The sequence below is a fragment of the Mustelus asterias genome, chromosome 17 (genome assembly GCF_964213995.1).
Source record: "Mustelus asterias chromosome 17, sMusAst1.hap1.1, whole genome shotgun sequence".
Lineage (NCBI taxonomy): Eukaryota > Metazoa > Chordata > Chondrichthyes > Carcharhiniformes > Triakidae > Mustelus > Mustelus asterias.
In genome coordinates this window covers 21868402-21895003 of record NC_135817.1, presented here as the reverse complement: position 1 = coordinate 21895003, position 26602 = coordinate 21868402, and the positions used below count along the sequence as shown (strand labels likewise).

The 26602-nt window shown below is 48.4% G+C and overlaps 1 protein-coding gene across 1 annotated transcript in view; it reads left to right on the top strand.

The window, feature by feature from the left end:
- LOC144506362 (uncharacterized) overlaps positions 1-26602 on the top strand; it is a 183797-nt gene that overhangs the window by 81162 nt on the left and 76033 nt on the right. The window contains exons 6-7 of the mRNA XM_078232374.1: positions 2520-2621; positions 23141-23687. Coding sequence (XP_078088500.1) covers positions 2520-2621; positions 23141-23687 — 649 coding nt within the window. The remainder of the gene's footprint in view (positions 1-2519; positions 2622-23140; positions 23688-26602) is intronic.

Below are 26602 nucleotides of genomic sequence, written 5' to 3'. Positions count from 1 at the left end.
GCTCCACCAACGCTCAAGAAACTTGACACCATCCAGGATGAAGCAGCCAGCTTGATTGCCACCTCTTCCAGAAACATTCACTCCCTCCACTACCGATGAACAGGAGCAGCCGTGTGTACCATCTACAAGATGCACTGCAGGAACTCACCAAGGCTCCTTTGGCAACACTTTGGCAAACCTACAACCACTACCACCTGAAAGGAAAAGAGCAACAGATACCTGGGAACACCACTACCTGGAAGTTACCCTCCAAGTCACTCACCCTCCTGACTTGGAAATATATCGCCGTCCCTTCACTCACAGGGTCGAAATCCTGGAATTCCCTCCTTACCATCACGGTGGGAGTATCCACACCTCAGGTTTGCAGCAGTTCAAGAAGGCAGCTCACCACCATCTTCTCAAGGGCAACTAGGGATGGGTAATAAATTCTGGTCTAGCCAGCGAAGCCCATATCCCATAAATGAATTTTTAAAAAATTAGCAGTGAAGAGTAGCATTCAGTGTTCCGAGCCTCTGTTTGATGCCAAATACTGTTTCTCTGGAGCTACTGGGGAGTCTTGATGGTTCTGAGAAATGAAAACAAAAAATACAGGTGGGTCAGCATCTGATAAAGAAAGAGGGATTAACATTTCACCTGTAACCTGTCAACAGAGATCTGATGAAGTTTTGGATTTAAATATGAACCAAGCTTCCTGTTCCGGATGCTGACTGGGCTTCTGTGCATTTTCTGCTTGAAAATTTCTCATTTGTAATTTTGCTTTTCATTTCTTCACACTGCCAGTTCTGATTTAATCGAAAACTTGGGGGAATCTGGTTTTAATCTGTAGCTGAGGCCAGTGATGATAAAATCTTTGTTCTGTTCTGTCAACTTTGCCTCATGGATTACTTATGGCAAAAAATGCAACCTGTACAAAGAAAGTTAAATTTCGGAGGGACAGCTCTTGACATGCAGCATCCATTTTACAAACAGCAGAAGGGCGGCACGGTGGCACAGTGGTCAGCACTGCTGCCTCACAGCGCCAGGGACCTGGGTTCAATTCTGGCCTTGGGTCGCTGTCTGTGTGGAGTCTGCACATTCTCCCTTTGTCTGCGTGGGTTTCCCCCGGGTGCTCCGGTTTCCTCCCACACTCCAAAGGTTAGGTGGATTGGCCATGGTAAATTGCCCCTTACTGTCAGGGAGGTTAGCTAGGGTAAATACATGGAGTTCCGGGGATAGGGTGTGGGTGGGATTGTTATCGGTGCAGGCTTGATGGCCTGAATGGCCTCCTTCTGCACTGTAGGGATTCTATGATTCTAAAACTCAAAAGCAACTATAACTCAAAATGTTAGATTTTTTCCTGATCAAAAATGCCCTTTACCATACCGCTAAGAACAACAAAGAACAAAGAAAATTACAGCACAGGAACAGGCCCTTCGGCCCTCCAAGCCTGCACCAACCATGCTGCCTGACTTAACTAAAACCCCCTACATTTCCGGGGACCATATCCCTCTATTCCCATCTCATTTATATACTTATCAAGACGCCCCTTAAAAGTCACTACCGTATCCACTTCCACTACTTCCCCCGGCTACGAGTTCCAGGCACCCACCACTCTCTGTGTAAAAAATCTGTCTCGTACATCTCTTAAAACTTTCCCCTCGCACCTTAAACCTATGCCCCCTAGTAATTGACTCTTCCACCCTGGGAGAAAGCTTCTGACTATCCACTCTGTCCATGCCTCTCATAATCTTGTAGACTTCAAGCAGGTCTCCCCTCAACCTCCGTCGCTCCAGTGAGAACAAACCAAGTTTCTCCAACCTCTCCTCATAGCTATAGCCCTCCATACCAGGCAACATCCTGGTAAATCTTTTCTGTACCCTCTCCAAAGCCTCCACATCCTTCTGGTAGTGTGACGACCAGAATTGAACACTAAATTCCAAGTGCGGCCTCACTAAGGTTCTATAAAGCGTCAACATGACTTGTCAATTTTTAAACTCAATACCCCGGCCGATGAAGACAAGCATGCCGTATGCCTTCTTGACTACCTTCTCCAACTGCATTGCCACTTTCAGTGACCTGTGTACCTGTACACCCAGATCCCTTTGCCTATCAATACTCTTCAGGGTTCTGCCATTTACTGTATATTTCCTATCTGTATTAGACCTTCCAAAATGCATTACCTCACATTTGTCCGGATTAAAACTCCATCTGCCATCTCTCCGCCCAAGTCTCCAACTGATCTATATCCTGCTGTATTCTCTGATGGTCCTCATCGCTATCCGCAAATCCACCAACCTTTGTGTCGTCCGCAAACTTACTAATCAAACCTCCTCCAAATCATTTTCCTCCAAATAATTTATATATATATTACAAACAGCAAAGGTCCCAGCACTGATCCCTGAGGAATGCCACTTGTCACAGCTCTCCATTCAGAAACGCACCCTTCCACTGCTACCCTCTGTTTTCTTTGTAATAGTCTGTAATAGTTTCTGTTTTGTGACACACCTGCTGGTTTTAAACCAGTTTTACTATTGATGTAGGTTATATATTCTACCATCCGAAGACTGGACAAAAAAATTGAAGTGATTCAGAGACAAGTGTCTGATCTACGGCAAGGGAGGACAAAATTCTTTGCTAAGCAAGTAAGCTTTTTTTGAAATTACTAGTACTAGCATCCTGTTTTAAATGCTCTGATGTTGTGAAACTGATGCTGTGTTTACTTTGGGCTAATTAATTGCACCCAGTTTGAGCGTCCATGTATTGCTGTCCTCCTCAGTCACACACTGACAATTGGCCCTAATTACCACTAATTTAACATTTACCCATCAACGAACCTACACACCCGACCCTTGCATTCTCAACTCCGTATGGGGGAATAGATATTCTGCCCTTGGAATGACCCGAAGTAGTCACGCTAGAGTTGTGCAAGGCAGGAATCGGGAGCAGACATTTCTGAGTTTATCAAAACTGCAGGTCTTAGTCTGGTGGAAGAATCAAACACAAGTTATTGAGTGTTGTTAATGCTGTTGCTTCTTAGAATCTGAATTATGGCCACTAACCTTAAAAGATAATCATATTTGCAAGATGTCCTGCGGTGTTTTGTTAATCAGACTGGCTCCACTTGTTTGGATTCTTGCAGATTCTTGGATCCTCACAGTGCTCGCTGATGCTTCCTGCGCAATTCCAGTGAATCATGCACGACCCCAGTACATCACGCACAATCCTAGTGCATCACGCACATTTCCAGTGTGTCACGCGCAATCCCAGTGCGTCACGCACAATCCCAGTGCATCATGCACAGTCCCAATGCATCACAGACCATCCCAGTGCATCACAGACCATCCCAGTGCATCACGCACCATCCCAGTGCATCACGCACAATTCCAGGGCATCACACACAGTCCCAGTGCATCACACATAGTACCGGTGCATCACACACCAACCAAGTGCATCACACAATTCCAGTGCATCACATGCAGTCCCAGTGCATCACGCACAATCCCAGTGCGTCACGCACAATCCCAGTGCGTCACGCACAATCCCAGTGCGTCACGCACAATCCCAGTGCGTCACGCACAATCCCAGTGCGTCACGCACAATCCCAGTGCGTCACGCACAATCCCAGTGCGTCACGCACAATCCCAGTGCGTCACGCACAATCCCAGTGCGTCACACACATTCCCAGGGCGTCACACACATTCCCAGGGCGTCACACACAATCCCGGTGCGTCACAAGCAATCCCAGTGTGTCACGCACAATCCCAGTGCGTCACGCACAATCCCAGTGCATCGTGCACAATCCCAATGTATCATGCACAATCTCAGTGCATCGTGCACAATCCCAGTCTGTCACACACTATCCCAGCACATCACACACCATCCTAGTGCATCACGCACAATCCCAGTGCATCAGACACAATCCCAGTGCATCAGACACAATCCCAGTGCATCACGCACTGTCCCAGTGCATCACGCACAGTCCCAATGCATCACGCACAATCCCAGTGCATCACGCACAATCCCAGTGCATCACGCACAATCGTACTGCATCATGCACAATCCTAGTGCATCACACACCGTCCCAGTGCATCAAGCACATTCCCAGTGCATCGTGCACAATCTCAGTGCATCATGCCCAAATCCAGAGTGTCACGCACAACCCTAGTGCATCTCACACAATCCCAGTGCATCACACACAATCACAAAGCACGACGCACAAACCCAGTGCTTCATACACAATTCCAGTGCATCACACACAATCCCAGTGCGTCATGCACAATCCCAGTGAATCACACACAATACCAGTGCATCTTGCACAATCCCAGTGCATCATACCAAATCTCAGTGCATCACGCACCATCCCAGAGTGTCACACACAATCCTAGTGCATCACGCACAATTGCAATGTGTCATACACAATCCCAGTGCATCAGACCCAATCCCAGTGTGTCTCACACAATCCCAGTGCATCATGCACAATACCAGTGAATCACACACAATACCAGTGCATCATGCACAATACCAGTGAATCACACACAATACCAGTGCATCATGCACAATCCCAGTGCATCTTGCACAATCCCAGTGCATCATACCAAATCCCAGTGTATCATGCACCATCCCAGAGTGTCACGCACAATCCCAGTGCATCACGCACAATCCTAGTGTGGTGGGAAATGTACCACTGAGTCAGGCTTGAAGGTTTCAAGAATACAGTTTTATTTTAACGAAGCTTCGTGGAGACAAGGCACTAACAAGCAGCAAACCTTCTCTCAATGAGACAATAGGAGCAGTCAATCTTTATACCCTTTACACAATAGATGGACCGGACATCTAGCCATTATCACATCGTTGTAATCAAGTAGGTGATCGATCGTTAACACATCGTTATAGACAAATACAGACAGATACAGACATAAGCATGTTAACATCGCATTGTTCTATGAATGGATACATTTCCTACGTCAGTGACCAATCTGGGAATCTGCGTGATGCACTGGGATTGGTTTTAGTTTCAGTCTATTCATATAGTAATTTACAGTAATTGGTTTTCCTGCAGTTATGTATTCCCGATCCCACCTGTAGCTAATCTCTTTACCCAACCCTATTGTCCTTATCCTAAAGAGTGCCTCAAGCCCTGGCTGGCTTCCTGCAGGATCTGATTCCTGCATGTTTAACTTTAAATAGCTGTCTGTCCTTTATGTTTTAATCTCAGGTGTCTGTCTGTACTAAACGTCAGTGCTTGTTTAATGTCTCTTTCCCAGGTGACTTTATGTGCCAGACAGTTATTATTTTTTTAAGTGTACTCATCTGTATATTTTTTCACACTTCACTAGAGCATCACGCACAATCTCAAAGCATGATGCACAAACCCAGTGCTTCATACACAATTCCAGTGCATCACACACAATCCCAGTGTGCCACGCACAATCCCAGTGAATCACACATCATACCAGTGCATCACGCACAATCCCAGTGCATCACACACAATCCCAGGATGTCACACATAATCCTAGCGCGCCACGCACAATCCCAGCGCGCCATGCACAATCCAAGTGTGTCACACACAATTGCAGTGTGACATACACAATTCCAGTGCATCATACCCAATCCCAGTGCGTCACGCACAATCCCAGTGTGGCACACACAATCCCAGTGCGTCACACACAATCCCAGTGCGTCACACACAATCCCAGTGCATCATACCCAATCCCAGTGCATCATGCACAGTCCCAGTCTGTCATGCACAATCCCAGTGAATCACACACTATCCCAGTGCATCTTGCACAATCCCAGCGCATCATACCAAATCCCAGTGTATCACGCACCATCCTAGAGTGTCACGCACCATCCTAGAGTGTCACGTACCATCGCAGTGCATCACGCACAATCTCAGTGCATCACGCCCAATCCCAGAGTCTCACGCACAATCCCAGAGTGTCACGCACAATCCCAGAGTCTCACGCACAATCCCAGAGTGTCATGCACAAACCCAGTACATCATGCAAAATCCCAGTGCATCATGCACAATCCCAGTGCATCGTGCACAATCCCAGTGCATCATGCACAATCCCAATACATCATGCAAAATCCCAGTGCATCATGCACAATCATAGTGCATCATGCACAATCCCAGTGCGTCGTGCACAAGCCCAATGCATCACATACAATCCCAGAGCACCGTGCACAATCCCAGTGGAAAGTGCACAATCCCAGTGGGTCATGCACAATGATCGTGCATCAGCACAATTCAAATGCGTCATGCACAATCCCAGTGTGTCATACAAAATCCCAGTGCATCATACTCAATCACAGTACATCACGCACAATCCCAGAGCATCACGCACAATCCCAGTGTGTCAAGCATAATCCCAGTGCATCACAAGCAATCTCAAAGCATCACGCACAATCCCAGTGCATCACGCACAGTCCCAGTGCTTCATGCACAATCCCTGTTCATCACGCACAATCTCAGTGCATCGTGCACAATCTCAGTGCATCGTGCACAATTCCCAGTGCATCATGCACAATCCCAGTGCATTGTGCACATCCCAGTATCTCACGCACAATCCCAGTGCTTCGTACACAGTCACAATGCATCACGCACAATCACAGTGCATCATGCAAAATGCCAGTATATCACACACCATCCCATGCATCATGCACATTCCCTGTGCATCACACACAATCCCAGTGCAGCACGCACAATCCCAGCGCATTGTGCACAATTCAGTGCATCGTGCCCAAACCCAGTGAGTCATGCACAATCCCAGTGCGTCTTGCACAATCCCAGTGAATCACACACAATCCCAGTGCGTCACACAAACTCCCAGAGTGTCACGCACACTCCCAGAGTGCCACGCACACTCCCAGTGTGTCACGCACAATCCCAGTGCACCATGCACAATTTCAGTGCACCATACCCAATACCAGTGTGTCACGCACAATCCCAGTGCATCATACACAATCCCAGTGCACCATACCAATTCCCAGTGCATCATGCACAATCCCAGTGTCATGCACACTCCCAGTGCATCACGCTCAATCCCAGAGTGTCACGCATCAATCCCAGTGTGTCATCCACAATCCCAGTGCATCATGCACAATCCCAGTGCATCATGTACAATCGCAGTGCATCATGCACAACCCCAGTGCAACGTGCACAATCCCAGTGCTTCGTACACAGTCACAATGCATCACACCCAACACAGTGCATCATGCAAAATGCCAGTATATCACACACCATCCCATGCATCATGCACATTCCCTGTGCATCACACACAATCCCAGTGCAGCACGCACAATCCCAGCGCATTGTGCACAATTCAGTGCATCGTGCCCAAACCCAGTGAGTCATGCACAATCCCAGTGCGTCTTGCACAATCCCAGTGAATCACACACAATCCCAGTGCGTCACACAAACTCCCAGAGTGTCACGCACACTCCCAGAGTGCCACGCACACTCCCAGTGTGTCACGCACAATCCCAGTGCACCATGCACAATTTCAGTGCACCATACCCAATACCAGTGCGTCACGCACAATCCCAGTGCATCATACACAATCCCAGTGCACCATACCAATTCCCAGTGCATCATGCACAATCCCAGTGTCATGCACAATCCCAATGCATCACGCTCAATCCCAGAGTGTCACGCATCAATCCCACTGTGTCATCCACAATCCCAGTGCATCATGCACAATCCCAGTGCATCATGTACAATCGCAGTGCATCATGCACAATCCCAGTGCAACGTGCACAATCCCAGTGCAACGTGCACAATCCCAGTGCATCACGCACAATCCTAGTGTGTCATACAAATTCCCAGTGCATCATACACAATCCCAGTGCACCATACCAATTCCCAGTGCATCATGCACAATCCCAGTGTCATGCACAATCCCAGTGCATCACGCTCAATCCCAGAGTGTCACGCATCAATCCCAGTGCATCACGCATCAATCCCAGTGTGTCATCCACAATCCCAGTGCATCATGTACAATCGCAGTGCATCATGCACAATCCCAGTGCAACGTGCACAATCCCAGTGCATCACGCACAATCCCAGTGTGTCATACAAATTCCCAGTGCATCATACTCAATCACAGTACATCAGGCACAATCCCAGTGCATCACACACCATCCCAGTGCATCATGCACAGTCCCAGTACATCACACACAATCCCAGTGCATCACGCACAATCCCAGTGCATCACGCACAATCCCAGTGCATCACACACAATCCCAGTGCATCACACACAATCCCAGTGCATCACACACAATCCCAGTGCATCACGCACAATCCCAGTGCATCACGCACAATCCCAGTGCATCACACACTATCCCAGTGCATCATGCACATTCCCAGTGCATCATGCGCAATCCCAATACATCATGCAAAATCCCAGTGCATCATGCACAATCATAGTGCATCATGCACAATCCCAGTGCGTCGTGCACAAGCCCAATGCATCACATACAATCCCAGAGCACCGTGCACAATCCCAGTGGAAAGTGCACAATCCCAGTGCGTCATGCACAATGATCGTGCGTCATGCACAATCCCAGTGTGTCATACAAAATCCCAGTGCATCACACTCAATCACAGTACATCACGCACAATCCCAGAGCATCACGCACAATCCCAGTGTGTCAAGCATAATCCCAGTGCATCACAAGCAATTTCAAAGCATCACGCACAATCCCAGTGCATCACGCACAATCCCAGTGCTTCATGCACAATCCCTGTTCATCACGCACAATCCCAGTGCTTAACACACCATCCCAGTGCATCACGCACAATCTCAGTGCATTGTGCACAATTCCCAGTGCATCATGCACAATCCCAGTGCATAGTGCACATCCCAGTATTTCACGCACAATCCCAGTGCTTCGTACACAGTCACAATGCATCACGCACAATCACAGTGCATCATGCAAAATGCCAGTATATCACACACCATCCCATGCATCATGCACATTCCCACTGCATCACACACAATCCCAGTGCAGCACGCACAATCCCAGCGCATTGTGCACAATTCAGTGCATCGTGCCCAAACCCAGTGAGTCATGCACAATCCCAGTGCGTCTTGCACAATCCCAGTGAATCACACACAATCCCAGTGCGTCACACAAACTCCCAGAGTGTCACGCACACTCCCAGAGTGCCACGCACACTCCCAGTGTGTCACGCACAATCCCAGGGCACCATGCACAATTTCAGTGCACCATACCCAATACCAGTGCGTCACGCACAATCCCAGTGCATCATACACAATCCCAGTGCACCATACCAATTCCCAGTGCATCATGCACAATCCCAGTGTCATGCACAATCCCAGTGCATCACGCTCAATCCCAGAATGTCACGCATCAATCCCAGTGCATCACGCATCAATCCCAGTGTGTCATCCACAATCCCAGTGCATCATGCACAATCCCAGTGCATCATGCACAATCGCAGTGCATCATGCACAATCCCAGTGCAACGTGCACAATCCCAGTGCATCACGCACACTCCCAGAGTGTCACGCACACTCCCAGAGTGTCACGCACACTCCCAGAGTGTCACGCACACTCCCAGAGTGCCACGCACACTCCCAGTGTGGTCCCAGTGCATCATACACAATTTCAGTGCACCATACCCAATACCAGTGCGTCACGCACAATCCCAGTGCATCATACACAATCCCAGTGCACCATACCAATTCCCAGTGCATCATGCACAATCCCAGTGTCATGCACAATCCCAGTGCATCATGCTCAATCCCAGAGTGTCACGCATCATCCCAGTGCATCGCGCATCAATCCCAGTGTGTCATCCACAATCCCAATGCATCATGCACAATCCCAGTGCATCATGTACAATCGCAGTGTATCATGCACAATCCCAGTGCAACGTGCACAATCCCAGTGCATCACGCACAATCCCAGTGTGTCATACAAATTCCCAGTGCATTATACACAATCCCAGTGCACCATACCAATTCCCAGTGCATCATGCACGATCCCAGTGTCATGCACAATCCCAGTGCATCACGCTCAATCCCAGAGTGTCACGCATCAATCCCAGTGCATCGCGCATCAATCCCAGTGTGTCATCCACAATCCCAGTGCATCATGTACAATCGCAGTGCATCATGCACAATCCCAGTGCAACGTGCACAATCCCAGTGCATCACGCACAATCCCAGTGTGTCATACAAATTCCCAGTGCATCATACTCAATCACAGTACATCAGGCACAATCCCAGTGCATCACACACCATCCCAGTGCATCATGCACGGTCCCAGTGCATCACACACAATCCCAGTGCATCACGCACAATCCCAGTGCATCACGCACAATCCCAGTGCATCACACACTATCCCAGTGCATCACACACAATCCCAGTGCATCACACACAATCCCAGTGCATCACACACAATCGCAGTGCATCATGCACATTCCCAGGTGCATCCTGCACAATTCCAGTGCGTGACACACAATCCCTGGGGGAGTTAATAGTGGGAAATGAGGATATGGCTGAGTCTTTAAATAAGTTTTTTGTGTCGGTCTTCACGGTGGAGGACACAAATAGTTTGCCAAATATTAACGATAGAGGGTTGGCAGCAGGAGAAATACTTAATACAATTAATGTTACCAGAGAGGCAGTGCTGGGTAGACTAATGGGACTGAAGGTGGACAAGTCCCCGGGTCCGGATGGAATGCATCCCAGGGTATTGAAAGAAATGTCAGAGGTAATAGTGGATGCGTTAGTGATTATTTATCAAAACTCGTTGCATTCTGGTGTAGTGCCGGTTGATTGGAAAACGGCTAATGTTACGCCGCTGTTTAAAAAAGGAAGGAGACAAAAGGCGGGTAACTATAGGCCGGTCAGCTTAACGTCTGTAGTAGGGAAAATGCTGGAATCCATTATTAAAGAGGAGATAGCAGGGCATCTGGATAGAAATGGTTCGATCAATCAGACGCAGCATGGATTCATGAGGGGAAAGTCGTGCTTGACGAACATGTTGGATTTTTATGAAGATGTGACTAGGGCGGTTGATGGAGGAGAACCGGTGGATGCGGTGTTTTTGGATTTCCAAAAGGCGTTTGATAAGGTGCCCCATAAAAGGCTGCTGAAGACGATTAGGGCACACGGAGTTGGGGGTAGTGTGTTAAAGTGGATTGGGGACTGGCTATCCGACAGGAAGCAAAGAGTCGGAATAAATGGGTGTTTTTCCGGTTGGAGGAAGGTAACTAGTGGCGTGCCGCAGGGATCGGTACTCGGGCCGCAACTATTTACCATTTATATAGATGATCTGGAGGAGGGGACGGAGTGTAGGGTAACGAAGTTTGCAGACGACACAAAGATAAGTGGAAAAGTGAATCGTGTGGAAGACGGAGAAGATCTGCAGAGAGATTTGGACAGGCTGAGTGAGTGGGCGAGGATATGGCAAATGGAGTATAACGTTGATAAATGCGAGGTTATACACTTTGGAGGAAATAATAACAAATGGGATTACTATCTCAATGGAAACAAATTAAAACATGCTACCGTGCAAAGGGACCTGGGGGTCCTTGTGCATGAGACGCAAAAGCCCAGTCTGCAGGTACAACAGGTGATCAAGAAGGCAAATGGGATGTTGGCCTATATCGCGAGGGGGATAGAATATAAAAGCAGGGATGTCTTGATGCACCTGTACAGGGCATTGGTGAGGCCGCAGCTGGAATACTGTGTGCAGTATTGGTCCCCTTATATGAGGAAGGATATATTGGCATTGGAGGGAGTGCAGAGAAGGTTCACCAGGTTGATACCGGAGATGAGGGGTTTGGATTATGAGGAGAGGCTGAGGAGATTGGGTTTGTACTCGTTGGAGTTTAGAAGGATGAGGGGGCATCTTATGGAGACTTATAAGATAATGCAGGGGCTGGATAGGGTGGAGGCGGAGAGATTCTTTCCACTTAGTAAGGAAGTTAAAACTAGAGGACACAGCCTCAAAATAAAGGGGGGTCGGTTTAAGACAGAGTTGAGGAGGAACTTCTTCTCCCAGAGGGTGGTGAATCTCTGGAATTCTCTGCCCACTGAGGTGGTGGAGGCTACCTCGCTGAATATGTTTAAAGCGCGGATGGATGGATTCCTGATCGGTAAGGGAATTAAGGGTTATGGGGATCAGGCGGGTAGGTGGTACTGATCCACGTCAGATCAGCCATGATCTTATTGAATGGCGGGGCAGGCTCGAGGGGCTAGATGGCCTACTCCTGCTCCTATTTCTTATGTTCTTATGTTCTTATCACACAACATCCAAGTGCATCACGCACAATCCCAGTGCGACATACACAATCCCAGTGCATCATACCCAATCACAGTACATCACGCACAATCCCAGAGTCTCACGCACAATCCCAGAGTCTCATGCAAAATCCCAGTGCATCATGCACAATCCCAGTGCATCATACTCAATCACAATACATCACGCACAATCCTAGAGCATCATGCACAATCCCAGAGCATCACACACAATGCCAGTGTGTCAAGCATAATCCCAGTGCATCATGCACAATCCCAGTGCATCACAAGCAATCTCAAAGCACCACGCACAATCCCAGTGCATTACGCACAATCCCAGTGCTTCATGCACAATCCCTGTTCATTACGCACAATCCCAGTGCTTCACACACCATCCCAGTGCATCGTGCACAATCTCAGTGCATCGTGCACAATCTCAGTGCATTGTGCTCAATTCCATTGCATCATGCACAATCCCAGTGCATTGTGCACATCCCAGTATCTCACGCACAATCCCAGTGCTTTGTACACAGTCACAATGCATCACGCACAATCACAGTGCATCATGCAAAATGCCAGTATATCACACACCATCCCATGCATCATGCACATTCCCTGTGCATCACACACAATCCCAGTGCAGCACGCACAATCCCAGCGCATCGTGCACAATTCAGTGCATCGTGCCCAAACCCAGTGAGTCATGCACAATCCCAGTGCGTCTTGCACAATCCCAGTGAATCACGCACAGTCCCAGTGCGTCACACAAACTCCCAGAGTGTCACGCACATTCCCAGAGTGCCACGCACAATCCCAGTGCGTCACGCACAATTCCAGTGCATTTTACACAATCCCAGTGCACCATACCAATACCCAGTGCAGCATGCTCAATCCCAGTGCATCACGCTCAATCCCAGAGTGTCACGCATCAATCCCAGTGTGTCATGCACAATCCCAGTGCATCATGCACAATCCCAGTGTATCATGTACAATCGCAGTGCATCATGCACAATCCCAGTATATCATGTACAATCCCAGTGCAACGTGCACAATCCCGGTGCATCACGCACAATTCAAATGTATCACGCACAATCCCAGTGTGTCGTACAAAATCCCAGTGCATCATACACAATCACAGCACATCAGGCACAATCCCAGTGCATCACATACCATCCCAGTGCATCACATACCATCCCAGGGCATCACACACCATCCAAGTGCATCACGCACAATCCCAGTGCATCACGCACATCGCAGTGCATCACACACAATTCAAATGCATCACGCACAATCCCAGTGCATCACACACAATCCCAGTGCAACACGCACAATCCCAGTGCATCACGCACAATCCGAGTGCATCATACACAATCCCAGTGCACCATACCCAACCACAGTACATCACGCACAATCCCAGAGCGTCGAGCACAATCCCGGTGCCTCACACACAATCTCAAAGCATGACGCACACTCCCAGTGCATCACACACAATCCTAGAGCATCATGCACAGTCCCAGTGCATCATACACACTCCCAGTGCATCACACACAATCCTAGAGCATCACGCACAGTCCCAGTGCATCATACACAATCCCAGTGCATCACACAATCCCAGTGCATCACCCACAATCCCAGTGCATCATACACAATCCCAGTGCATCATACCCAATCACAGTACAAGCACGCACAATCCCAGAGTGTCGTGCACAATCCCAGTGCATCATGCACAATCTCAAAGCATGTCGCACAATCCCAGTGCATCACACACAATCCCAGTGCATCATGCAAAACCCCAATGCATCATGCACAACCAGAGTGCATGATGCAGATCCCCAGTGCATGATGCAGATCCCCAGTGCATGATGCAGATCCCCAGTGCATGATGCAGATCCCCAGTGCATGATGCAGATCCCCAGTGCATGATGCAGATCCCCAGTGCATGATGCAGATCCCCAGTGCATGATGCAGATCCCCAGTGCATGATGCAGATCCCCAGTGCATGATGCAGATCCCCAGTGCATGATGCAGATCCCCAGTGCATGATGCAGATCCCCAGTGCATGATGCAGATCCCCAGTGCATGATGCAGATCCCCAGTGCATGATGCAGATCCCCAGTGCATGATGCAGATCCCCAGTGCATGATGCAGAACCCCAGTGCATCACGCACAATCCCACTGCATCACGCACAATCCCAGTGCATCACGCACAATCCCAGTGCATCACGCAGAATCCCAGTCTATCAAGCACAATCCCAGTGCATCACACACAATCCCAGTGCATTATGCACTATCCCAGTGCATCACATACCATCCCAGTGCATCACGCACAATCCCAGTGCATGATGCACAATCCCAGAGCGTCATGCACAATCCCAGAGCGTCATGCACAATCCCAGCACGCCATGCACAATCCCAGAGCATTATGTACAATTCCAGTGCATCATGAACAATCATAGTGCATGATGCACAACCCCAGTGCATTGTGCAAACCCCAGTACCTCACACACAATCCCAGTGCTTCGTGCACCATCCCAATGCATCGGGCACAATCCCAGTGTGTCACGCACAATCCCAGCCCATCATGCCCAATCCCAGTGCGTCACACACCATCCCAAAGCATCACACACAATCCCAGTGCATTACGCACAGTCCCAGTGCATCAGGCACAGTCCCAGTGCATCACACACAATCCCAGTGCATCACACACAATCCCAGTGCATCACGCACAATCCCAGTGCATCACACACAATCCCAGTGCATCACACACAATACCAGTGCATCACACACAATCCCAGTACATCACACACAATCCCAGTACATCACACACAATCCAAGAGCATCACACACAATCCCAGTGCGTCAAGCGCAATCCCAATGCGTCATGCACTATCCCAGTGCGTCATGCAAAATCCCAGTGCATCATGCACAATCCCAGTTTATCGTGCACAATCCCAATGCATCATGCACAACCCCAGTGCGTCGTGCGCAATCCTAGTGCCTCATGCACAATCACAGTGCATCACACACAATCCCAGTGCACTACGCACAATCCCAGTAAATCACACACAATCCCAGTGCATCATGCACAATCACAGTGCATCATACACAATCACAGTGCATCATGCACAATCCCAGTGCATCATGCATAATCCCAATGCATCACACACAATGCCAGTGCATCACGCACAATCCCAGTGCATCACGCACAATCCCAGTTCATCACACACAATCCTAGTGCTTCACACACCATCCCAGTGCATCATGCACAGTCCCAGTGCATCACACACAATCCCAGTGCATCACACACAATCCCAGTGCATCACGCACAATCCCAGTGCATCGCACACAATCCCAGTGCATCATGCACAATCCCAGTACATCACACACAATCCAAGAGCATCACACACAATCCAAGTGCATCACACACAATCGCAGTGTGTCATGCACAGTCCCAGTGCATCACACACAATCCCAGTGCATCATGCACAATCCCAGTACATCACACACAATCCAAGTGCATCACACACAATCCAAGTGCATCACACACAATCCCAGTGTGTCATGCACAATCCCAGTGCATCACGCACAATCCCAGCGCATCACGCACAATCGCAGTGCATCACGCACAATCCCATGCGTCATACACAATGTCAATGCGTCATACCCAATCACAGTACATCACGCACAATCCCAGAGCGTCGCGCACAATCCCAGTGCACCATGGACAACCCCAGTGCCTCACACACCATCCCAGTGCCTCACACACCATCCCAGTGCCTCACACACCATCCCAGTGCCTCACACACCATCCCAGTGCATCACACACCATCCCAGTGCATCACACACCATCCCAGTGCATTACACACCATCCCAGTGCATCACACACCATCCCAGTGCATCACGCACAATCCCAGTGCATCACGCACAACCCCAGTGCATCAGGCACCATCCAAGTGCATCACACACAATCCAAGTGCATCACACACAATCCCAGTGCAACACACAATCCCAGTGCAACACACAATCCCACTGCATCACATACAATCCCAGTGCATTATGCACAATTCAAATGCATCACGCACAATCCCAGTGTGTCATACAAAATGCCAGTGTATCATACTCAATCACCGTACATCAGGCACATTTCCAGTGCCTCATGCACAGTCCCAGTGCATCACACACCGTCCCAGTCCATCACGTACAGTCCCAGTGCATCACACGCAGTCCCAGTGCACCGCGCACAGTTCCTGTGCACCGCGCACAGTCGCATCATGCACAATCTAAGTGCACCATTCACAATCCCAGTGCAGCACACACAATCCCAGTGCATTGTGCACAATCACAGTGCATCATGCCCAATTCCAGTGTGTCACACACAATCCCAGTGCGTCACGCACAATCCCAGTGCGTCACGCACAATCCTAGTGCATCATTCACAATCCCACTGCAGCACGGACAATCCTAGTGCATTGTGCACAATCTCAGTGCATCATGCCCAAATCCAGTGTATCACACACAATTCCAGTGCTTCACTCACAATCCCAGTGCATCACCCACTATCCCAGTGCACCACACACACAATCGCATGCGTCATACTCAGTCCCAGTGCATCATACCCAATCACAGTACAGCACGTACAATCTCAAAGCATGACGCACAATCCCAGTAAATCACACACAATCCCAGTGCATCATGCACAATCCCAGTGCATCATGCACAATCCCAGTGCATCATGCACAATCCCAGTGCATCATGCACAATCCCAATGCATCACACACAACGCCAGTACGTCACGCACAATCCCAGTGCATCATGCACAATCCAGTGTATCACGCACAAACCTAGTGCATCACGCACAAACCCAGTGCATCACGCACAGTCCAGTGCATCACGCACAATCCCAGTTCATCGCACACAATCCCAGTGTTTCACACACCATCCCAGTGCATCACGCACAATCCCAGTGCATCACACACCACCCAAGTGCGTCACGCACAATCCCAGTGCATCACACACAATCCCAGTGCATCTCACACAATCCCAGTGCGTCATGCACAGTCCCAGTGCATCACACACAATCCCAGTGCATCACACACAATCCCAGTGCATCAGGCACAATCACAGTAGATCACACACAATCCCAGTGCATCATGCACAATCCCAGAGCATCATGCACAATCTCAGTGCACCATGCACAAACCCAATGCATCACACACAACGCCAGTGCATCACGCACAATCCCAGTGCACCATGCACAAACCCAATGCATCACACACAACGCCAGTGCATCACGCACAATCCCAGTGCATCATGAACAATCCAGTGTATCACGCACAAACCCAGTGCATCACGCACAGTCCAGTGCATCACGCACAATCCCAGTTCATCGCACACAGTCCTAGTGCTTCACACACCATCCCAGTGCATCACACACCACCCAAGTGCGTCACGCACAATCCCAGTGCATCACACACAATCCAAGTGCATCACACACAATCCCAGTGTGTCATGCACAGTCCCAGTGCATCACACACAATCCCAGTGCGTCATGCACAGTCCCAGCGCATCACACACAATTCCAGTGCATCACACACAATCCCAGTGCATCACGCACAATCCCAGTAAATCACACACAATCCCAGCGCATCATGCACAATCCCAGTGCATCATACACAATCACAGTGCATCATGCACAATCCCAGTGCATCATGCACAATCCCAATGCATCACACACAATCCCAGTGCATCACGCACAATCCCAGTGCATCACGCACAATCCCAGTTCATCACACACAATCCTAGTGCTTCACACACCATCCCAGTGCATCAGGCACAGTCCCAGTGCATCACACACAATCCCAGGGCATCACGCACAATCCCAGGGCATCATGCACAATCCCAGTTTATCGTGCACAATCCCAATGCATCATGCACAACCCCAGTGCGTCGTGCGCAATCCTAGTGCCTCATGCACAATCACAGTGCATCACACACAATCCCAGTGCACTGCGCACAATCCCAGTGCATCATGCACAATCCCAGTGCATCATGCACAATCACAGTGCATCATGCACAATCACAGTGCATCATGCACAATCCCAATGCATCACACACAATGCCAGTGCATCACGCACAATCCCAGTGCATCACGCACAATCCCAGTGCATCACGCACAATCCCAGTTCATCACACACAATCCTAGTGCATCAGGCACAGTCCCAGTGCATCAGGCACAGTCCCAGTGCATCACGCACAATCCCAGTGCATCACGCACAATCCCAGTGCATCACGCACAATCCCAGTGCATCACGCACAATCCCAGTGCATCACACACAATCCCAGTGCATCATGCACAATCCCAGTACATCACACACAATCCAAGAGCATCACACACAATCCAAGTGCATCGCACACAATCCCAGTGTGTCATGCACAGTCCCAGTGCATCACACACAATCCCAGTGCATCATGCACAATCCCAGTTTATCGTGCACAATCCCAATGCATCATGCACAACCCCAGTGCGTCGTGCGCAATCCTAGTGCCTCATGCACAATCACAGTGCATCACACACAATCCCAGTGCACTGCGCACAATCCCAGTGCATCATGCACAATCCCAGTGCATCATGCACAATCACAGTGCATCATACACAATCACAGTGCATCATGCACAATCCCAGTGCATCATGCACAATCCCAGTGCATCATGCACAATCCCAGTGCATCATGCACAATCCCAATGCATCACACACAATGCCAGTGCATCACGCACAATCCCAGTGCATCACGCACAATCCCAGTGCATCACGCACAATCCCAGTTCATCACACACAATCCTAGTGCTTCACATACCATCCCAGTGCATCAGGCACAGTCCCAGTGCATCACACACAATCCCAGTGCATCAGGCACAGTCCCAGTGCATCACACACAATCCCAGTGCATCACACACAATCCCAGTGCATCACACACAATCCCAGTGCATCATGCACAATCCCAGTGCGTCAAGCGCAATCCCAATGCGTCATGCACTATCCCAGTGCGTCATGCAAAATCCCAGTGCAACATGCACAATCCCAGTTTATCGTGCACAATCCCAATGCATCATGCACAACCCCAGTGCGTCGTGCACAATCCTAGTGCCTCATGCACAATCACAGTGCATCACACACAATCCCAGTGCACTGCGCACAATCCCAGTGCACCGCACAATCCCAGAACATGACGCACAATCATAGTGCATCGTGCACAATCCCAGTGCATCACGCACAATCCCAGTGCATCACACACAATCCCAGTGCATCGTGCACAGTCCCAGTGCATCGTGCACAGTCCCAGTGCATCGTGCACAATCCCAGTACGTCACGCACAATCGTAGTGCATCTTGCATAATCCCAGTGCATCACGCACAATCCAAGGGCATCACGCACAATCCAAGCGCATCACACACAATCCCAGTGCGTCGTGCACAATCCCAGTGCATCTTGCACAATCCTAGTGCACCTTGCACAATCCCAGTGCACCTTGCACAATCCCAGTGCATCACGCACAATCCCAGTGCATCACGCACAATCCAAGCGCATCACACACAATCCCAGTGCGTCGTGCACAATCCCAGTGCATCACACACAATCCCAGTGCATCGTGCACAATCCCAGTGCATCACGCACAATCCCAGTGCGTCGTGCACCATCCCAGTGCGTCGTGCACCATCCCAGTGCGTCGTGCACCATCCCAGTGCGTCGTGCACAATCCCAGTGCGTCGTGCACAATCCCAGTGCGTCGTGCACAATCGCAGTGCGTCGTGCACAATCCCAGTGCATCGTGCACAATCCCAGTGCATCACACACAATCCCAGTGCGTCGTGCACAATCCCAGTGCGTCGTGCACAATCCCAGTGCATCACGCACAATCCCAGTGCGTCGTGCACGATCCCAGTGCATCATACACAATCCCAGTGCCTCATCCACCGTAAGTATTAAGTTATAATTTATAAAGGATGTACTGTTGTTATAGAGTCACGGATTGTTGGCACAATATTTCACAGACCTGAAGAGGAGTAATCAATGCTTTAGGAGGGGAGTCTGACATGCGAGGAGCACGTATCCAAAACTCATATACACACACCTGATTTTATAGATGTTTTATTGCTAATGCATTGCATTTGTGATACATTATTACCCCTTATATTGAACCTGTGTTGCAGAAGTCTGTAACCTGGTAGTCTTCGGAGCATGCTGAAGGTGCACAGCGTGTGCTTGAGTTGAAATTCAAAGTCTTGAACATATGCATTCAATGGTCCCTATGACTAGACCTGGCAAAGGTGGCCCAGCAAGCAGAGGAAAAGATTGTTTCTGGTGATAGATTCTGCACAGGGATGCAGTGTCAGATCCCACTGCTGTGCAGCACAGTCAGTCCACTGCACCAGGAATGGATATCTGGTATTCACAGGCAGGCGATGTGCAAGAGTATTGAGATTTAGCAAGGAGACAGTGACAGAGCTGTACCATCCTCTTTAAGAAAGCCTCCTGCTCTTTATTCCAGAAGCTACCTAAATCTTTTGCGTGACCCTTAAAGAAAAACTGAAACTGAGAACTTGTGTGTAGGATCAATATATTACACTGAAGTGGGAAATATTTCCACCTTTGACATGTTTTAAATTGAAATTGTTTTTTGCTAGTCAGATTTTTAAAAGCGGCATCTCGGCCTTTTGGCAAAGATGCAAATGAGATCAAGCCTTGGAGGAGGTGCAATGCCTGCTCCAATCAGCTTGGATCATGTAGCTCAAGCCCAAGATGGGAGGTGAGAGCCCGGTCTTGTCAGCTTGGATCGGGAATGTCTCAACTTGTTGAGACTCTGAATTGGACTTGATTTGATTGAATTGGATTTTTTAAAAATTTAAAAAATTAATGACTATACTGAAAGAATATGCATCTTTTATGCGGTTTAGATAGACGAGCTCCTTGAATGAAACTGTTTTTACACTAGGATTATACAGAATGTACTGCATTATAAGAGACCACTCAGCCCATCTCACCTCAGCGCAGAGTCGCTGAGCAGAAACTGATAGCCAAGTTCCGCACACACGCGGACGGCCTCAACCGGGATATTGGGTTCATGTCACACTATTTGTAACGCCCACAGTTGCGTGGACCTGCAGAGTTTCACTGGCTGTCTTGTCTGGAGACAATACACATCTTTTTAGCCTGTCTTGATGCTCTCTCCACTCCCATTGTTTTGTTTCTTAAAGACTTGATTAGTTGTAAGTATTCGCATTCCAACCATTATTCATGTAAATTGAGTCTGTGTCTTTATAAACTCTTTTTGTGAACAGAATTCCCACTCACCTGAAGAAGGGGCTTAGAGCTTCGAAAGCTTGTGTGGCTTTTGCTACCAAATAAACCTGTTGGACTTTAACCTGGTGTTGTTAAACTTCTTACTGTGTTAGCCATAGAAGACAGAGGGTAACAGTGGAGGGGTCTTTTTCCGGTTGGAGGTCTGTGACTAGTGGTGTTCCGCAGGGCTCTGTATTGGGACCTCTGCTGTTTGTGATATATATAAATGATTTGGAGGAAGATGTAGCTGGTGTGATCAGTAAGTTTGCGGACGCACAAAGATTGCTGGAGTTGCGGATAGTGATGAACATTGTCAGAGAATACAGCAGGATATAGATAGGCTGGAACATTGGGCGGAGAAATGGCAGATGGAATTTAATCCAGATAAATGCGAAGTGATGCATTTCGGTAGATCTAATGTAAGGGGGAGCTATACAATAAATGGCAGAAACATCAGGAGTATAGACACACAGAGGGACCTGGGTGTACAAGTCCACAGATCCTTGAAGGTGGCAGCACAGGTGGAGAGGGTGGTGAAGAAGGCATATGGCATGCTTGCCTTTATTGGACGGGGCATAGAATATAAAAGTTGGCATATGATGTTGCGGCTGTATAGAACGATGGTTAGGCCACATTTGGAATACTGCGTCCAGTTCTGGTCACCACACTACCAGAAGAACGTGGAGGCTTTGCAGAGTACAGAGAAGGTTTACCAGGATGTTGCCTGGTATGGAGGGTCTTAGCTATGAGGAGAGATTGGGTAAACTGGGGTTGTTCTCCCTGGAAAGACAGAGGATGAGGGGCGATCTAATAGAGGTGTATAAAATTATGAAGGGCATAGATAGGATGAACAGTGGGAAGCTTTTTCCCAGGTCGGAGGTGACGAACACAAGGGGTCACGGGATCAAGGTGAGGGGGCAAGTTTCAACACAGATGTCAGGGGGACGTATTTTACACAGAAGGTGGTGGGGGCCTGGAATGCACTCCCAAGCAAGGTGATTGAGGCGGACACGCTGGGATCATTTAAGACTTATCTAGATAGCCACATGAACAGACTGGGAATAGAGGGATACAAAAGAATGGTCTAGTTGGGCACATGAACGGCGCAGGCTTGGAGGGCCGAAGGGCCTGTTCCTGTGCTGTATTGTTCTTTGTTCTTTGTTTCCAGCGAACTATAACATCAGTGACATTTGACAACTAGGGCTGCATGGTGGCACAGTGGTTAGCACTGCTGCCTCACAGCACCAGGGATCCACGTTCGTATTCCCGGCTTGGGTCACTGTCTCTGCAGAGTCTGCACGTTCTTCCCGTGTCTGCGTGGGTTTCCTCCGGGTGCTTCAATTTCCTACCACAGTCCAAAAGACATGCTGGTTAGGTGCATTGGCCATGCTAAATTCTCCTTCAGTGTACCCGAACAGGTGGTCAGAATGTGGTGACTAGGGGATTTTCACAGTAACTTTATTGCAGTGTTAATGTAAGCCTACTTGCAACACTAATAAGTAAACTTAAACTTTAAACAATTGATTTAATGTGTCTACTTTTGCTGCAGAGGCAGGTCTTGGCATCTCTTTCCAATGTCTATAACCAGAAATTGAAAAGAAAAACAGGACTGAAATCTACTGTGAAGATGAGAAAGAAGGGAATCGAATGTTCCAGTCCAACAGACCAGAGTGAATCAAGTGACTGTAACGAACCGATAATAATTCAGGTTGAAGATGATATGACTGATGCAATAGTTGATGAGAAACCAAATGTTTCTACATCCTTTCATTCCATGGAACATATCCTTGAAAACCTGATGCCAAAAGCTAGCTCAGCTATGTCTGGCCCAGCGCCACAACACTCAGTCCGAAACCCAGAGCATCCTTGTCAGAAGCCACCGACCATGCCAGCTGCATATAAAATGAGCAAACCGCAAACCAGCCATGGTCAACGTTCAGTGCTCCAGCAGCTAGAAATCAAAAAAACCTCTCAAATAGAAGAAACCACTCGCCAGAACATTGGGTTAGCAGCGGATTGTATCAACCACGTGAAGACTTTGAAACCGGATCCAGCGCCACAACATTCAACGTTTGACCTTTCAAAGAATAGCTTTGGTAAGTAGGCACTGTTGTCAGATGGCAAGTGACTTTTATTTTTTTGCCTTTTTACCAAGAATGAAAAGACTTTATCATGACGAGATTGCTCATGCTAATCAGGGAAAATTTGTAATTTCTATTGATTTTACCTGAGGATTTATTGCGGAGAGGTACTGCACCATTCAGTTGCTAAATAGGTTCGACCCCAGTGCAAAGAACAGTTTTTTTGTGCAAATTGTGTTTGGTCAGATTAACTTTGTTTACTAAGATAAAGGCAAAACACTGTGGATGCTGGAATCTGAAACAAAAACAGAAAATGCTGGAAAATCTCAGTAGGTCTGACAGCATCTGTGGAGAGAGAGTAGAGCTAACATCCGAGTCTGGATGATGCTTCGTCAGAGCTGATCAGAGCAGAGGGCGATCCTGAATCAAAATGTTAGTTGTATTCTCTCTCCATGGCAGCATGGTGGCACAGTGCTTAGCAATGATGCCTCACAGCGCCAGGGTCCCAGGTTCAATTCCGGCCTCGGGTCACTGTGCGGAGTCTGCACGTTCACCCTGTATCTGCGTGGGTTTGTCCCGGGTGCTCCGGTTTCCTCTCACAGTCCAAAGATGTGTGGGTTAGGTTGATTGACCATGCTAAATTGACCTTAATGTCAGGGGGATTAGCTGGGTAAATGTGTGGGGTTACGGAAATGGGGCCTGGGTGAGATTGTGGTCGGTACAGATTCAATGGGCCGAATGGCCTCCTTCCATACTTTAGAGATTCTATACTCTTCCATACTTGCTGAGATTTTCCAGCATTTTCTGTTTTTGTAACTGAGTTTGCACTTTTTCTTTTAGCCCTGACTCAACTATTTTCTTTAACATACAGAAGACTCTTGTTCTGTCAGTGTACTTCATGTATTACTTTCCTGTTGAATGATATGGCGAGGCTGGCGCACCTCCTCTCCCACTTAAACATCTTGAATCGATAGTGTATCTCTTTGAGGCATATACTCCTTGATGGGAGCAAGACGGTGTAACTTCATCAACAGCAGGTATTTCTAAGCTGCAATGCACTATTGCAACAGCAGTTAAATACTGTTAGAGATCCATGATATGCTTACGAAAAGGTAAAGAGAGGGAGAGGATAACAATAGAGTGAAATGGGGAAAAGATAAAATAGAAAGAAATGAATGGAATGTGTTATGATCCCCAGAGTGATTGATAACTTTAAAATATATGAATTTCCCAGGGACCAATGGAAAGCATTGTACAACAATATTTCATGTTTTAAGACTTTACGTTAACAAACACACTAGCTGAAATTTTTGTGGAGTGGTGGAGACTTTAGGGCTTATCCAAAATGGCGCTGGTAACCGATTGGAGCGGCACGGTGGCGCAGTGGTTAGCACTGCTGCCTCACAGCGCCAGGGACCCGGGTTCGATTCCAAGCTTGGAGTCTGCACATTCTCCCCGTGTCTGCGCATGTTCCCTCCGGGTGCTCCGGTTTCCTCCCACTGTCCAAAAGGTGTGTGGGTTAGGTGGATTGGCCATGCTAAATTGCCCCGAACTAGGGTAAATGTATGGGGTTTTGGGGACAGGGCCTGGGTGGAATTGTGGTTGGTGCAGACTCGATGGGCCAAATGACCTCCTCCTGCACTGTGGGATCCTATAACCTGGATCCGGAAGTTGTACCCCAATTTCCGACAGATCCTATTTTTGCTGGTAGGGGAACGGGGGCGATATTGGAGAAACCCAAATTCAGCAGGGTCATTTGAGCTCTGTGCTGAGTTCAATGAGACCATATACTCGCTGGAGCAAGAGCCTTATCCCGCAGCGTGTGTGAGTTACGAAATGTTAAAGCAGATATAAATGCTCATAACGATCTTTGGAACTGTCAAATTGTTGAATCTTTTTAATCCTCTGCCCTTTAAATTATAAAACAGTCTTCCTGTTCCTTTGTGTCCCAAAATAATGTGTCTGTGTGCTCGTTTCAATAGCAGTATCAATAGATGTTTGTTGACATAACCTTAAGGACTGTCAATATAGCATTATCACTGTTTGACTGAAGATAGAACATAGAATCGCTGCAGTGCAGAAGGAGGCCGTTTGGCCCATTGAGTCTGCACCGACCACAATCCCACCCAGGCACTATTCCCATTCTAGGGTCAGTTTAGCATGACCAATCAACCTAACCGGCACATCTTTGGACTGTGGGAGGAAACGGAGCACACGGAGGAAACCCACGCAGACACAGGCAGAATGTGCAAACTCTGCTTCCGCAACTTTTCATTATCACAGTTTGGGGGACAATGCAGGTGTGGAATACGGTCAGACTCACCAACCATGGAAGCAGAGTGTAAGCATCCACAGGAGTACAAAGAACAAAGAACAGTACAACACAGGTACAGGCCCTTCGGCCCACCAGTCTGTGCCACACAGATGCCTCTCTAATCTAATATTTTCTTGCCTCTACATGGTCCATATCTCTCTATTCCCTGCCTATTCATGTATCTAACCAGATGCCTCTTGAACATTGTTATAGAATTTGCTTCCACCACCTCCTCTGGCAGCGTGTTCCAGGCATTCACCCCCTCTGTGTGAAAAACTTGCCCCTTACATCTTTTTTAAACTTTCCCCCTCTCACTCTCAACCTATGCCCCCGAGTAATTGACCCTTCAGCCCTGGGGAAAAAGACTCCGACTATCCACTCTATCCAAGCCTGTCATAATCTTGTAAACCTCTATCAGATCCCCCTTCATCCTCCGATGAAAATAACCGAAGTTTGTTCAACCTTTCTTCATAGTCCATACCCTCCAAACCAAGCAACATCCTGGTAAATCTCTTTTGCAACCTTTCCAATGCATCAACATCCTTCCGGTAGAGTGGTGACCAGAATTGTGCACAATATTCCAAATGCGGCCTAACCACAGTCTTATATGGATGCA